The sequence below is a fragment of the Parasteatoda tepidariorum genome, chromosome 4 (assembly GCF_982258835.1).
Source record: "Parasteatoda tepidariorum strain Cologne lab strain chromosome 4, Ptep-v5.0, whole genome shotgun sequence".
Lineage (NCBI taxonomy): Eukaryota > Metazoa > Arthropoda > Arachnida > Araneae > Theridiidae > Parasteatoda > Parasteatoda tepidariorum.
In genome coordinates this window covers 62,149,357-62,167,272 of record NC_141758.1, presented here as the reverse complement: position 1 = coordinate 62,167,272, position 17,916 = coordinate 62,149,357, and the positions used below count along the sequence as shown (strand labels likewise).

The following is a 17,916-nucleotide window of genomic DNA, read 5'->3' as shown; positions in this document are numbered from 1 at the left end:
AGCCGTTTCGCTACTCAGCCAAAAGTTGGCGCGCATAGTTAAAGCAAAGCCGTTTTAAAATCTGTAAAACGAAGCTTATTACAGTTTGCTTTCATACTTCAGCAGGAGGAAAAACAAACAGCAACTGAGATAATGCACTTACCAAGGATGTAATACACGGAAGGCCATCCTCCCGAAAAGCCATTTTCGCACAAATATCCAGCAAGCGGCATAGATAGTATTGTTCCTACATGATCTCCCATTACACAAAGTGATATGAGAGTGCTTCGTTCTTCAAGTGGTGCCCACAGAGCGAACATGGCAAAAGCAGTTGGCAAACAAATACCCTGTAATAAAAAATTAAACTATTTATTATAAATTAATAAATGTGCAAATCGTAAATTTCCGATTATCCGAAATAAAGGGTAAGGAAATTACGAGAAAATAAATAAAAAGAAACAATAAAGCTGGTTTTGATCATTTTAATTCTGCTTTTCTAAATAGTAATTTGTCTGAGTTTGAAAATATTTTTGTTTTTTATTCGCTTATGCAAGGTGTAAAAGTAATGATCTCCTTTAATATGTGATTTTGTGAATTTTTGTTTAAAGTTAGGTCAAAAAAGTGCGCACAGAAAATTCAAATTGATATTTAAGCTCATACGAAATAAAAACGTTATAAAAATATGTCGTATGAAAGTTGAGAAAGGTTGGCTGAAAAACATCAAAACCAGTTTGATTAATTGATGAAACTTGAAAGAGTATTTCGAAGAATCGCTTTACGAGTGCTCTGTTTTTTGCGATCAATCAAACAGGTTTTAATGTTTTCAGCTCAGTTTGCCTCACCAGTGATTTGCCCAGTATTGATATCGTCTTTGTTCTGTCCTCGATAAAATATTAATTTGTACTTTTGTGTGCACATATGCACGCTTTTTTGATTTAATTTTGGTTTTGATTTATGATAAGGATTCCAAAAAATTCCAAAAATATTTATGATAAGGATTCCAAAAAAGTGTTGCCATCAGGCAACACTTTGTCTTTTATATAAATATATGAACCAAAGGTGCATAATTTTTTAACTTCATTTTGAACTCCAAATCCATAAATATACATTGAATGTGCGAATTACGGAACAAACTGCATAAACTTTATAAGAACGAAATATTTCATACCAATGTTTAAACAGTTAAATAATATGTTGTCCCACAGTGGACTGATCGTTAAAACACGGTTCTCATCAGATCACCGAAGTCAAGCATCACTGGCTGCGGTCAGTGTGCGGGTGGGTGACCCACTTGGATCAGTCTGCGTAGGGACCAAGGGTGTGCGATATGGGTTCTCGTTAAACTGTGCTACCGTAAAGTGGTCGACTTCGCGTGCAGGTCGTCGGGCTACCGAAGCGGGGGTGCCATCCCCTCTGCAGAGGATCAAAATTGTGATGGCATGTCTTCGGATCATCCTCAGGGATGCCTCCCAGACCGTCACCAATAGCCCATTGTGCAGCTCTAGTACGACGTAAATCAACAACAACAACAAATAATATGTTAAACAACATTATATAAAATACTTAAATTTCCAGAATAAATCAAAATATTCCAATTTATAGATAAGTAATGGTCAAGTGTTAGTATAATACATTAATATTTTCCTTCAACAAGTGATCGGATAGGAGGGCTTTTAGAGGAAAGCGTGTTTTGTAAACAGTTCCAGCTGTTTCTTTGCATTTTACAGTGGGTTTTATAAAACTAACAGAAAAGTCACTTAACACGTTTTCTCTCTAAATAAACAAAATATAATAATTAATATCTGTACTAACATGCACAAGTCCCATTACAAGGCGAAGGAATATAATAGCGAGGACTCCTATATCAGCGGCAACTGGAGTAACAAGAGTGAGTAGTGAAGCCAGCAAGATGGAGAGTCCAAGTGGCCATTTGCCACCGGCCATTTCAGAGAGTCTGCCACCAACTGCTTGCGTACAAACATATCCATAAAAGTAAGCTCCCAAAATGACACCTTGTATAGATGGACTCCAGATGTAGTCACCCTGTTATTCAAGAAATAAAATATGATACTTAAATTGGATCGATTAATAATACTACAAAAATGAAAATCCTTTTTTTTTGTTTAAAATTATCGTTTTTGAATCGTTTGATAGCTTGATTTCAAATTGATTTAAAATTCGTTTTTTTTTTTTTTTTTTTTTTTTTTTTTTTTTTTTTTTACTTTACTTTACTTATTGACAAAATGGGTGTTGTTTCGGGTTTGGTGGCGTGCGCACCTTATTGGGACGTCATTGCATGCGTTGCTATGGCAACCGCTTTTTTTAGAATTCTCTTAGCACTTTTAATTTAGTTATGCATTAAGTTGGGGAGTTCATTTTTGAGATATGGGACCAGAGAGGTCCCATAAATACTTCTTGAGTTGTAAATAAAAGAGAATTTTATAATTTGAACGATATTTTTGTTTTTATTGTTTTGATTAAGAATCAGAAATTCTAACCTACAGTTCAAACTGGATCCTATTACAGTTTAACTGAAACTAGACAACAATCATTTTGCCAATGGGAAATGTGTAATCACCTTTAGGCGATCACGATTTTTTAAATTTTTTAAATTTTTTTTTCCTGCTTTCCAAATTAAAAGAAGGCGAATGTCTCAATTTGATTTCGCCTACGATTATTGAATCATTTTGAATTGATTTTATTTTAGTTATTCCTATAATTGGGTATAATATAGCTTACGTCACAGGTTGTGTTGTTCCTACTAAATTTAACCCATGAACGGCATTTTCTGCGAGCCTAACTTCAAGCCACAAATAAACAAACGAAGTGTTCGATCGTTTAAATAGCTGCTCGCCAGATTTTATTGCATTATAAAGAAAAGTTATTGAAACTAAATACAACTAAATAAACAAAAACAACTAAAACATAACAACAACTACTAATAACAATAACTAAATAAACAACAACTAAATTCCATTCGTTTAGCATTGCGTCATATGTTGTTCCTACTAAATCGAAGTAGTTGTGTTTTTTTCATATTATACCCAATTGATTTTATTTTAAATATTTATTTAAGTTATTTCTATTTTTGCTAAAAAGTTTGTTAGTGAAATTGTTAGCAAAAAGTAGACAATGTTCAAGAAAGCGGTGAATATTTTGTTGCTTTGTTTTCCTTTCAAATATCGTTTTCTTTTTCTTTCAAAATGAACGAAAACGATCGCTTCCTCAAAAATATTGTAGTATTAAGCTATTCGCTATCGCAACGCTCGAGTACGCCATCTAGCGGGAGCCTGTAAATATCAGACATTAATTTATCACGTTTTCATTTAGTTCCATCAAAATCCTTGTCCATGACGGACGCCATTTTCTTAGCAGCAAATAAAAATTAAAATTTCCCTAAGGAAAAGCTGAAGAACTTGAAAAACTAACAAGAACAAGCCAAACATTGAAGCAGAACACGCCAAGCATTTGAAGAACAATTTCTCCATAATTTTTACCTTTCTATTACCAACAACATAACTTGCAATTTGATGATCACTTGCTGTTACAGATGTGTATATTATGGTAAAATAATTTTTTCTGTCTTCAATTCATTACAAATTAAAATGAAGTCAACATTGCTTTCGTCATTCCAATAAATAAATGTGAATTTAGAACTTCAAGAACTGCAATAGTTATAGAATATTCTTCTTTGTTATAGAACAGTATATATTTCTGTATCTATATAATTCGGAAAACGTTAAAGAATCAACCAAATTACTTGAAATAGTGTCATTTGTGCTGATGATTAATAAATTTTTTGTCGTTTTCTTGGTAAGTATTTTTTAGTTTTGAAAGAATAGATAATTTCAACTAGAATTCAGCTGTTCTGTTTTAAAGCTACATATTCAAATTCATATCGAGATCTTACAATTATAAAATTTTGATGTGTGGTACGTTATCTAAAAGTAATAAAGGGATAATCTATGTACATATTATTTGAAAATAAAACTTTCAAACGAAGAATATTTCATTTGGAACTCTGCGGATTTATAAAGAAGGTAAGTGTTATGAGTTTTATAATAAAAAATTAGCTTGTAAATTTTTTTTCTCTTATTTGATGATAGTTCTCTACAGAATGGTTTTTTACGTCTGATAAAGAACTATAAGAATAATAAGAAAGGAAACAGTATGAAAATTTTTATTTCAATGTAAAGAATTCTTAAAATCGTTTTTTATCCAAAGAATTCTTTATTTTCCATTTTATAGTTTATAATTTTTGGATAAAAATAGTTGTCAAAATACTTTTTTTGAAAACATAAATGGTATAACATTATGTGTTTATGTATACTTCTTGCATATTCTAATGTTTCAAGTAATATGATTCAGAAAAGTATGAATAAAAATTCGGTACTTATGTATTAACGCCACAGCAGCTACAGATTTGGCGGTTTTTAAGTGCCGCCTATCTACACCTAAAATTTTTGTGTCAAATCATAAAATGAAACACTTTATTTAAAATCTAAGTAGTTTATCGGATTTCGGTGGACAATGGGCAGAATATTTCGCTCCTGAAAAAATAAAATTGCATCTTGTTCTATTTTTGGCAAATCCCAAAGACGCATTTTCGTAGCACTAAAAAATGGTAACAAAAATCGAAGAACAAATCATTTTGGAATTCTTCTGACTTATAAAGCAGGTAAGTGTCAATTTTTATAAAATAAAAATTCTTATTTTAAGTAGTTTTCTATAGAATGGTTTTCTGCGTCCGATTATGAATCAAAAAAGAAAAAAACATGAAAGTTGTTTATTTTAATGTAAGGAATTTTTAGAATTGGTTTTTTCTTTCTTGTTTTGTATCGTAAGCATTCTTTATTTTACGTTTTTTAGTTTCTAAATAATGATTTTTATTGAAACTTGAAACTTTTTGATAAAAATTGTTGTCAAAAAACTTTTTTTACTAAATTAAATTTCATAAAATTATGAGGCTTATGTATACTTTTTGTTCATTTTAATTTTTGAAGTAATATGATTCTTAAAACTATGGAATGTAAAGTTTAAATAGACCTTTCATGTTACATCATTAAATTTAGTAAAACTATTTCTCGGGCATTAGGTTTTAACTCTTATAAGAATATACATATTTTTTTCTATTTATGTGCAAATATTTTTCCGATGTGTTTTGGATGTTCCTTCTCTAAAAAAAAGAGATACCATTTTGTTTTCGTTTGCATAAGAAAGGATATTAAACATTTTTCTTTTTTAAATTTAATTAGCCACGATAAAGAAGGAACGTTGCAATGCTACATTAAAGACGTCTCTAGAGTAAATGAATGACTTCATATAGAAATCGCAGGTATTAGTCTCATACAACAACGCCCCCTATAGTTCGTTGCGATCGCGAATTCTATTTTTGATGAAGATAAGTGAATCGTTAAGAATTGATATTTAAATTCAGTTATAATCAGTGATAGTTTAATATATTTAACTCGGCTATATTTACTACATTTAGATAATATCGGACAACTGATACTCAAAGTAACCTTGGAAAACTACGTAAGTCTTTTAAAACTGTTTTGAAATGCTTAGTTTGTTTGAAAATCACTTCAAAAAGTTAAAAGTTTAGGAAATTTTCTAAGTGGATGTATTTTAAAATGGCGGTTTTCACTAAATTTTTTTTGTTTATTAAGGAATTTAAGCTACGCATTGTTTTTAAAGATTTTGTTTCTGATGTTCACTTCTCAAATATTAATTAAAATTAAGGAAAAAAAGTGTATAAATGTAAATTTGTGGTATTCGTTAATTCATTTAGTTAATTTATTAATTACTTAAACTAATTGAAATTTTAACTATCAATAGAACTTTTAATAAGCGAAACCAATTTACAAAGAATATTTTTAAAGGGCTTTAATAATTACATTTTTAGTTAATTATTAGTATAATACTTTTTCGTAAGTATTTAAACAAAAATTGCAATCACATCTTATGTATGTTTTAATGTTGGCTCATATTTTGTTTTAAATTTTAAAATGGCGGTTTTCGTTGAATTTGTTTTCCGTTAAATAAAAAGTTAAAACTACGCACTGTTTTTAATAATTTTGTTTCTTATGTTCTCTTCTTAAATATCAATTATAATTAAGGAAAAAATTGTCTACATTTTATCAGTTTTTCTTAATTCTTTTATCTAGTTTATTAAATATTTAAACTGTGTAAAATTTTATCTATCAATAGAATTTTTTTATCAGCTACGAAGATTTGTAAATAATATTTTTTTGGAGCTCATGTAGTTATTGTTTCAGTTATTATCGTTTAACATATTATTTTTTCTTAAAGTATTTGACAAAAAAAGTTAAGTCATATTTGCTTACGCATGTTTTACGCATGTTTACGTTGGCAATTAATTTTTTTTAATAATTGTAATCCTTCAGAGATCTATTATTTAAAACTCTTATTGTATTTTATTGTATTGTATTTCTTATTGTATTGTATTTGACTTCTTTTTTTCAATCTGCACATTGTAATAGAGGGCGTTGTTTTCTTTAGTTTTGGTGTTTCCTTTTCATTCGGTTTGCTTATGAAATCGCTGTTTGATCGGGTTAAAGTGAGTTTTTATTTTCTGATGATTTTGTTTGAGTTTCTTTTCTAAATTGGTTCTATGTATTTCATGTTTTTCCAGGACTTCGATACAAATCCTTCGGGGTACTGAGGGAGTTACTTTAGGCATTTGCCTCTCCCTCAATAGAAAAGGTTTTGTTTAATAGCTACCTGGGCCGGTATCCCCTGAAGACGTCGACTTCGGTGGTCATATTTTTGTTTTTATTTCCTTCGTTTCCTTTATTGCTACATTTGCTCTTTATTTGAAATTACTGCTGCTCTTAAGCGCGTTTTTATTAAAGAAGTTTTATCTGTTTAGAATTAAAATTTTTTTTTGTCTTCTTTTAGTATTGTATTTTATAAAAGACATGTTGTACTTTGGATAAAATTACACTTGCTTAATAATGTTAACAAACAAAACGGTTTATACATAGGCTTAAGCTAAATTCTAATGTCAATGCAAATTGTCATAAGTTTAAAAATTAATCAATCAAAATAAAGACCAGTTTACTTTATATTTTACAAGTACTGAATTTCTAGTCTAGAAGGAATTCATGATATGGGATAATACCTGTTCTTCTGGTGATGTAGCATTAACGTTATCAGGTAATCCACACGTATCATCTGTGTCCAACGTGCTGTTGGGAAGGTCAAATGCAGATTGGTTGACCATTGCAACAATGGTCACACTTAAACATACCCTGTGGGCATACTCTAAAACCATCGCCCAGAAAAGTAGAAATGAAAGCACAAAACGTGCAGGAAAGTAACCTAAAATGTTTAAAAATATTACATTATTATAATATCTTTTATTTTCGATAAATCCTTTTTTATTACTAGATTATTTAAATAATAAAATATGTTTTGTATTACTGAAAAAAAAATTTCGCGCATCAGAAATATGCTGAACTTAAGAATGCGAAAAGAAGGACAAATCCTTTTGAAGTTATCTTTGTTTTAGAGAAATTTCTGTAATTTTTCATTATATTCAAAAAAGCAGCGAAATTCTAATTTAAAGGTAACGCAACGTGAAGTGTTTAAAAAAATCTCGATGACATTATATGAAATATTTCACTAAAATAATAAATATACAAAGAAATAGCATAAACATAAGAAGTGGTATTCTCACGTTTAACTATATTTGCTTTGGATTTATTTCCAAGTAAGTACAATATCATTAATTGAAATAATTTATTCAATCTTATAAATGAAATATAGCCATAATTTTTAATGTTTTTATGAAAGATTGCACGTTTTAATCACTTTACGCTGTAAATTTTATAGCAGCATATCTTGCAGCTTATCAGTATTCTATATCAGTAGGGGGAAATGCTACTTAGATAGTTCTAAAAATAATTATTAAAATATTTATCTAACAGAATACTTAATATCATCGAGCATATTGAATATGTAATAATTTTTTTACAGTGATTTTTTTGTGTGAGGATTTATTTATTGGAAATTTACGCAACATTATAATGTATGTTGAGTAGATTCACGATAAATAAATAAATAAATAAGCAAATTAAAACAATTATCTTATTATAATTATAATAATTATTAAATTAATCGTATTATAATAATTATCTTATTCATTTATAAGAAAAAATAAATAAAAATAAATAAAAATAATTAAATAAAAATAAATAAATAAAAATAAATAAATAAAAATAAATAAATAAAAATAAATAAATAAAATAAATAAATAAAATAAATAAATAAAATAAATAAATAAATAAAATAAATAAATGAAATAAGCAAATAAATAATAATAGATAATTCGGATTAATACAAAGTCAATAACAGAGTTGTAATGGAGTAAAAATGATGTAAAGCTAAACATGAAATCGTTCGATGTTCTAAATCTATCGTTGCTCTAAATCTATCTAATCTATCGTTATGAAATATATTCGAAGTAACTATGGAATACTTAAATATTTTTTTCTGCTTGAAAATGTTGCGTAGTTATTCCTTAAAATAGCCATTAAAATAGTTCTGTACACAATACTTGTTATTATATCATGAATGTGTGCTGTATAAATAAATGAATAAGAAAATAAATAAATAAAAAAAATAAATAAACAAAAAAATAAATAAATTTTAAAACTATTTTCAAATTAACAGAAAATGCGTAAGATTATCTAAATAAATTCATTAATTAAGTACTTGTTCTACTAGGATCCAATTTTTATTATCTTTCCTAAAAGAGGATGACTATTTCAAATAAGAAAGTAAGACTAATCTTTTCCATTTATTTATTTGTTCAAAGTCTTACCCGACTGAGGCTCCCCAAAAATTCCGAAACAGAGAAAACGCCATAATTCACAACACTCACTCCTCATTATTTCCTTATAACGGATGAAAGTATTTTTTTCAGTGAAGATGCTATTCCGGCTTCGAAATAGAAAATGATTTTTTATTCCATCTTATCAACATTTCATTGAAAGTTATTCATTCTAGAAATGGAAGGGGGGGATGAACGTCATTGCAAAGCACGGGAATGATAAAAAAAAACATTTTTTTTTTGTGTACATCGTACATAGTCTATAAACGGAGATAGTCTTTTTAACGGTCGATAGTCTTTTAAACGGAGGTCAAAAATTGTTACTTGCGTAATCGCAGAGGTGCGTCCTTACTTAGATTTGTAGTTAGTTTATTAAGGCAATTATTACCATTGGTTTATTAATCGATATATAGTTTTACATCAGATATTATAAAATGATTTTTTAAAAATTCACCTGAATATTACTATAAATAAATTTAAGAACGCACTTTTCCTAACTGATAATCTTTAATGTCATTTTTATAACCGTCGTTGAACAGTCGACCCAATTTTGAGCTTACGTCTACCAATGTTCAAGTCCGTTGCCTTGTAATTTTGAACCCAATCTAGAAGACGCGAGAACTCTTGGATCAAGTTTTGGGAGAAATTTGCCTACGTGGAGAACTTTTTGATTGAACTAACCCGTATTTTCGTTACATGGAGATGAAAACCATGAAAACTTCTCACGGTTAGCCAGGTGGCAAGGGGACTCTAACGCATGATCCGTCTGCCATTGAGGATATTTTACGACGGCACTGAGGTTGGTGTGAGCCGGGTGTGTAATTCGTAACGACCAGCCATAGCCGTGATTCGAACCCCGTTCACCTCATTGGAAAGTGAGCGCTTCATCCCCTGAGCAAAAAAAAAGAAAAAAAAAAAAAAAAAAAAAAAGAAAACTAGCTGAAGTAGTAATTGTGAATCTATCATAAGTCAATACGAATGGCAAAGTTTTAAAAAAAGACAAATCAATGATTATTTGTAATGGACAAATTCTTGATTTAGCTACCATTTTAAATTTGAAAGTTATATGAGGATTATTTCAAACCTATGTTATAAAATATTTTTTCTTTAAATATTATTTTCAGTCCCTATTATCCTCCCCCTCCTGAATTGGATTGAAAAAAAAAGGTAAAAAAAGGAGGGCTGGTTATCTTCACGTTTCTGCTACGAACTATGTCCCTGTAAGAACTTTTATTTTCTACTTTATTATTTCACGAGTTGTGTAAAATTTGAAGTAGTATATAAATTACATTGAAAACTTGTTGTAATTTTTATAAAGAACAAAAAAATACGTAGTGTGTGCTGCATTATTAGCTTTTAAGAACATTTCTAAATATTAAAGAGAATTATCATTTTATGCTATAAATAAAATACGTTTATTAAATTACTAATGATATTTTTTGACTTATGACGAGATTTGTGTTTGAAAAACAAAATATTTTTTCTCAACAAAGGCTTTTTTTGCTGTAAAGTGATAAAAGTTTACTATTTTCGTTACTGTAAACCTTAGATGGAACCTTATTTCTTTGCGTTTCTCTGTTTTAGTAGTAAACATAACGTAACGGAACATAACGTAACGAGTCTTCGCTAACATAACACAATATAAATACCATAGCTTAACATAGCATAACAAAATAAAATTTCACAAGATGATATTTCCTGGAATCAGATGAACATAAATAGCAGAATGTTGATAAATAAGTAGTTGATAAATAAATAGTTGAATATTGATGTTCTGAAATAGGCGATAGAAGTTTGGAAATTGTAATGATCAGTCTAGAGAAGTACATAAGTCTTTCAAAAACTCAAATTTAAAAAAAAAAAAAAAAAAAAAAAAAACATAATTTTGTATAATTTGTGAGTTTTTAGATTTCTTTCTTACTCTGTTTATACGTATATCAATGAGTTAACCTTCGGTATTTTTCAACCGAAACACTCTTTTTAACATTTTAAAGAGTAGCTTTTTTGATGGGATAATTTCAAATATACATCCCAAATTTAAAAATAATTTGTATAAGTCCTAAAATTAAATTATCTAAATAAATGCTAGTTAATTTAATAGCCCGCGACGTTGTTGTGTTCAGAGTTTTTCTTTTCTTATCTCAACTGTAAACAAGACAGATAGTTTAATTTCAGTCATGAGATGTGTTGACGGTGACGGAAATACAACATCTGTTGCTATTTGTCAACAAAAAATGCATTTGGTTGCGGCACATGCGTTCGGTTGAGTTCTTAAGTGCAGAATTATTATTTTTTTCATGTTATGTATTGATATTGTTTCAGTGATTTAGAAGCAATAGAACTTTTTAAAAAGTTTCAAATTTTTCTAACGTTTCAAAATTACATATTACTTTATTAAACGTTACATAAATTTTTAAAATTTTTCTGAAAAGCATGTTTTACTATTGAAAAAGCATTTTTATGCTCTTCATGAAATAAAAATTGGTTTCTAAAAATATTAACTTTAAGGAGTTTCTGGAAATAATGAAATACTGAATTTGTGCTCGATACGAATTTGTTGATTTCTACCTAACTGTGAACACTTTGCAACTCAATTTTCAAAATTTCAAACAAAATTTCTCTACAGTTTTTTTTAATTTTTTAAATTTTTGTAGTATCAACATTAGAAAAAGGTTGCAGGTCTTACTAAATTAAATTTTAATCATTTAAAAATTGTTATACTCGGATATTGCAGGCTAAATAAAATATTATTTTTAAATATCATTGGTGTGCAATTGTTAATTGTTTGATAATTAATTCATAGATTTAATTATAAATTGTCAGTATGAATCTATCTTAAAGGCAAATCGTAGTAGAACAAGTTTTTATTAATGTAATTATTTGCTAAATTATATATTTTTTTCCTTACCAGAATATGCTAAACCTATTTATATTATGATCAATATATTGCACTTTTTATCTCTTTTTGATCTCTTAAAAATAAAATTTTGAACTGAAATGGGCATAAATGCAAATATTCTGCCAATTATTTCAAAAGGAGTGTACTCAATTTGCTACAATAAATTGAGCTCTGAAAGTTATCAGTTAAAAGTGATAATAATAAGATGTCCATCCAAAACTTAAAATATTTTTCCTTGACCGGGATGGGTTTTCTTCTACAGAGCAGAGTTTAATCAACACCTCCCAGAAGAAGAAAGGCATATGCACGAATAAATTTAGTAGTCCTACGTAACAAACAAAAACTGCGCAGTGGGGAGAAAATACGATAATACTATAATACCAGTAATATTGCAGGCATAAAATACTACATGCGGTATAAAGTACCACTACATGCGATATAAAATACCAGTAATATTGCATGTGAAAATCAGATTATGAAATTTAAAAAAAAAAAACTACTCAGGTATTTTGTTTTTTTATTTTGCATACTGTAGTCATATTAAAATTATTTTTGGAATATGAGATAGAGGTATTGCTTACATAAAATCGTTTTCAATTATAAATACATTTTTGAAAAAAAAATTGTAGTACGGAAAATTATATTTTAATTACACCTGGATCTCGTGTCACTAAATTTGGAATACTGTACTCATATTAAAAATATTTTTGGAATATGAGATAGAGTTATTGCTTCGATCTTATGTCACTGAATTCTACATTTAAGCAATCATTAAAACTTACATTTTAATGCCAAATGAATCAGAATTTTAAAAATAGATATCTGTATTCATCTGATTAGTCATTAAATCTACATACGAAAAGTTCAGTTGGAAAGGGAAGATTAGTCAAATGTAATTGTTGACGGTTTTACAGATATAATGCTTATTATGCAAGTTGTTGAGTTTGATAAATAATTATACTTTGTTTCTTATCTATGAAAGATTAGGTTGGCTTTACGTTTATGCGAAAGAAATAAAACAATAACTTATATTGTTAATCTTCAAGTTATTGACTCCCTTTTTTATGTGAAAAGGGTTTTAAAGAGTTAAATAAGAAAATGATTTTACTAATCTTTCAGATAGCTTTAAACTCTTCATTATTAAACTCGACCAGTAAAAGTGAATGCATTTTTTTACTTATTTTTGAAGCGAAAAATATTTTGAAGAGTGTTATTAGAATTCAATTCTATTATTGAATTCTTCACTATCAAATTTCCCTTTTAATATTTTTATGCTTCAGAAATTTCATGTGAATTTTTTTAGTATTGAAATCTATAATGGGAAACATACTAAATTATAATTGTTGAAATCTTTTCGGGAAACATTTGTCCTAAGTCTTTATGTGTGGCAAAAAAATTTAAAATTAAAATTATTTAAAACTAAAATTATTTAAAATTAAAATTATTTAAAACTAAAATTATTTAAAATTAAAATTATTTTATAATTATTTTAATTATTTATGCAAGAGACATTAATTACGTGTAATCAAATAATTGCAATAATTAATATCTCGTTAAATTTTCATTAATTTTTCAAACTTTGCATTGAAAGATCTTTAAATGCTTCCAGTTTACACAAAAATATTTCTACACGGATTAAAAAATTCGGTCAAAATTACATTAGACATTTCAGGTAAAAGAAACTATAATTCTGGTAATGAAAACAAAATATGCGGCATTTAAACCATTCATTTAGTAATTTTACCGTTTGCTATGGTAACAGTTTACCAGAAATTCTGGTTTTTAAAATAATCGTTCTCATAACCAACATTTAGTAAAAAATTACAAAACTGAAAAGTAAATTTAACCAATGGTTTTTATGCCATGCTGTAAGATATCCAGATGAAACTACCAAATTTTATCTCATATTATAAGACTTTGTATTATTGTTGATTTTACTAAAATCACTATCAAAGCATTTCTGAAAAAAATTACCGAGTTTTTTTTTGTTCCCATGGAGTTAGAAACATGGTACTGTTAGTTTTTTTCATACTTGTTTACTCAATGCAAGATCGACAATAATATAAGTAGCTCAATTATGAGATTTCAAAATCCCACTGTCCTCTTAATTTTTAATTTCTACATTGTTTAGATTAAAACTGCAGATATTTCTTTTTAAAGTTTTTCTTTAACTTGAAAATAAAAGGCTAGCAATTGTAATTTTTTTAAAATTCTGTGTATCAATATAAAAATTGTTAGACTGCATATTTATTTTTAAGAAGCATATTTAATGAAACAAATAAAAAAAATAAAAATTGGAGAGCTAAATAAAGAAGTTAATATCTTATGAGCACGTTTAATTGATTAAAGTTATTCTGGCATGCATAGATATATATTTGACATATTTTAAGCATCTCAGTAATTAGTGTATTCAACTATCGAAAGAGAAGTAGTTTTGTGGGCTTGTTTTTTTAAAAAAATTGAAACAAATTTTTCTAAAATCAACTATTTTAAGATTTTTTGGCCATTTAGAATTTACTTTAAAGCATAGAAAGAGCAGATGTTAAATTCGAACCGAGCTATGTGCTAATCAGTGCTAGTTTATATTGCTCAACCTGATACATCAAGGAAGAGACAATACTATCTATCGTAGACGGAATTTGAACGAATTATTGAACTCTGTGAAGGAAAAATTTCATAACGTGATTACGGTTCACGTGTGTTGTCAACAGAAAATGCGTGGATTACATCTTTGTAGAAATTTTGATGGGAAAAAAAGTACTACGTTATAGTTAGTTTCAGTTTGTTCAATAGTTTTAACTGAAGAAATTTCCTAATATGATACTTAAATTAAGCATTAACTACAAATAAAAATATATTCTTAAGAGTTAATATAAGTATAAACATATTCATAACAATTTTTTTTGCGTAAGACGAATATCGTTTATTTATTTTCAGATCTGTTTAGAAAATTTGCAAGGTAAAAAGAGGCAAATAAGTATACCATTACAGTTATTTTTAGTTTGTTAAACAGATTTTATGCAAAAGATATTGAAATTAAAGATATAAGAAAGATATATTATTAGAACATATAGAATAGACAAAATAATTGAACATATAACATATTGAAAAACAATATAACTGAACATATAGAATAAACAAAAAGAAATGCATATTTGTAACCAAAATTTGTGTGTATAACAAATATTGATTGTTTATTATTACATCTTTGCAGAAACTTTGTAGGGAAAGTGATTAAATTTACCTCTATAAAGTTATTTTTACTTTGGAAAACAGTGTTTAATACGGAATATGTTATTTTTAATTTTTTTATTTTTATTTTTATATTCATATTTTTTATCTTACAGATATATTATATATTTTGTTTAATCCTACGATGTGTAAAGTAAAGCCTAAATGGAATGTAAATTTTTAGGAATATTCCCTATGCACTACATAATCGTAGACGAGTTTTATTAACTAATGCTTTGGCCTTGAGAAAAGTGCATTCAATGAGGTATGTAATATTTAAATTTTAGTGTTTTCAGTGCAATAGTAAATCTGAACATAGTAGATATTTTGTTAAAAAGCTTTTTTTTTTAATATTTACTAAAAATTTTTTTTGTTAATATATTTTTTGGTAGTTCTAAAAATACATTATAAACTCAACGGAATAAATTTCCTTCATAAATTTGCAATAAATTATTCGTATTTTATTTTATAACCGACGTTGAACAGCCGACTTAATTCTGAGTTTACGACAGTCAATGTTCAACCCCGTCTCCTTGCAATTTTGAACTTAACTCAAAAGACAAAGGAACTCCTGGATCAAGCATTGAAAAAAACTAGTCTTCACGGAGGACTTTTTTTCTTCATGAATCTAATTTTCCTTTGCGTTACATGAAGAGGAAGACAAGAAAAACCTCCGGAGTAAGTTAAATTGCGCATGCGCTGAATTAAGACGTTCTCGAGAGATGAAAATCTTACTGCAAAATATTTCAATACTTTCTATACTAATTGTTGTTGTTAGATTACTTTATTAATTGTACATTTTGTAAAAGCAGCATTTTAAACATTGAATTTTTAAAAAGAATATATTAAGACATTTAATAAATCCAAATTTTAAAATTAATATTTAGGTAATTATTTTTTACCAGTATTTTAAAAGATATATATTTTAGCACGCTCACTCGAAATTCTATTTATTGAAAAATGTTTAAGTGCAGATTTATTCACTTTACAAATCTTTAAATTAGTTACAATTTAATTCCTTTATTATAATTTTATTTTATAAAGAAAGTTCTTGAACAAGTAATAATTTTGTTTTAAATTTTCAGAAATGCTCTATTTATTTTACCTCTAAGTATTATTTTATTTATATAGCATGAAAAAAACTCCTTCATTCGATTTTTGCATTTATGCTGATTTCATGTAAAAACTAGCTTTTTTTTTTTTCGTTGGAGAAACGATACTATGTAATTTTCTTCGACCGTGATATTGAAAGTTTTTTTAGAAATATCGATTTATTTTCCTGTCTTTTTGATTTGTTCGTTATAACCTAATATGATTCAATTCTTTCACAAAATGTGCTTAGTTATCTTGGAAACTACGCCATCTTATAAATAGCTTCTATTTTTATTTTATAACTGATGCTGACATTTAGTAATTTAAAATGCAACTATTAATTCTTTTTTCAAAAATATGTGTTTTGTAGTGCTGATAAAAATTTTGTCTATCATTGTTAAAATGTCTTTTAATCAAGCTTTATTTATTTGATTAAAAAATATTTTAAAATAAGCAAAAATGCGAATAGCTTTAGAATTACATGTTTCGTCTCTCATTTGCTGTGATGCTGCCATCTAGTAAGTTGAAATACAGTTATTAATAATTTTTTTTCTTTAATGTTGTGTTTTTATGTTGAATTCTTTTTATTTTTTATTTTTTATCTTCTATTACTAAAATGTCAGTTGACTTTAACTTTATATACTTCATTATTGATAAAATTGAAATTTATGGTTATAGTGTTGTTCTTTTTACGTTATTCTTTAAAGTGCACAGTTTTGAAAAATTCTAAAAACTAGATTAAAGATATAGTTAAACAATTTATTATATTTCAAAAGTGAAGTGAAGTCACTTTACATTCGCAAACGCGTGGTCAGTTACATTTTTTCGTAATTTAGAAAACGTAATTTAGAATATTTGAAAATAAAAGTTAATTTGTAATATTTTTTTTATTAAAACAAATTTTTAATCTGGTTCATTTCAATTTTAAATATGATGCTGATATTTAATAAGCTAAATTGTAATTATTTCCCTTCAAGAATAATTTTTTCTAATAGTAATAAAAATATCGTCTCTTATTTACATAAATTATTATGGCCATTGTAATTAACTATTATATTATACTTGTAAAATAAGAAATCATGCAAAAAAACTCTAGAGTTTGATATTTTATCTCATTAAATAAGATTATTTGAAAATGAAAGAGAATACTTGATTCGCACTTTTTATTGAAGCTAAATTTTAATCTGATTCATTATTTAATTTAAATATGGTTCTGACATCTAGTAAGCTAAAATGCAACTTTTATTCATTATTTTAAACATGTATTCATTATTTTTTCATGCTGATTTAAATTTTGTCTACTGTTGATAAAATATTAAATAACTTAAGCTTTATATCTCTCTCTATACCAGAAGTTTTAAAGTCTTTCTATCACAGATTATCTTTGAAATTCCAAATTTAAAGTGGAGCTCTAAATTTTTTCTCGCAAATATGCATTTATTAAATAGAACAACAAAATAACGCTAATGTTGCAAGGTAATTTTACCATTTAAGTTTGTTGAATTTAACTCCCCTATTTTATTTTTTTTGTACTAAATTTTCATTTCAAACATAAAAAGAATTATGGGTCTAACACATATGGGTCTTACACACATGAGTCTGACTATTGATATGAAAAAAGAAATCAAAATTAAATTTGGGATGTTTATATTTTCGCATAATACTTTTGAAAAAAAAAAAAAAGAAAAACCTGAAACTCGAGTACTAGAGATGAAATTAAAAGTTGTTTAAAATATCCATAAGGAATAAATATCTTTTAATAAATCCAAATCTTTTGTCAACGGAAAATAATCCAGGCTTCCGTTTTCGATTGACATTTAGTTCAGTTTCTATTTTCCCCCACCCAATTTTAATCAGT

General features: G+C 27.1%; 1 protein-coding gene across 2 annotated transcripts in view; it reads right to left on the bottom strand.

Annotated features, from left to right (window-relative positions):
• Positions 1 to 17,916, bottom strand: part of LOC107442592 (sialin) — a 38,340-nt gene that overhangs the window by 13,608 nt on the left and 6,816 nt on the right. Inside the window, exons 1-4 of one of the 2 annotated variants that reach the window (XM_016056191.4) lie at positions 8,828 to 8,980; positions 7,124 to 7,323; positions 1,792 to 2,022; positions 143 to 326 (exon numbers count right to left, since the gene is read on the bottom strand). In XM_016056191.4, coding sequence (XP_015911677.1) covers positions 143 to 326; positions 1,792 to 2,022; positions 7,124 to 7,323; positions 8,828 to 8,894 — 682 coding nt within the window. In that variant the 5' untranslated portion in view covers positions 8,895 to 8,980. Of the gene's footprint in view, positions 1 to 142; positions 327 to 1,791; positions 2,023 to 7,123; positions 7,324 to 8,827; positions 8,981 to 17,916 lie in introns of those variants that run through there. The other variant, XM_016056192.3, reaches the window with a different exon arrangement.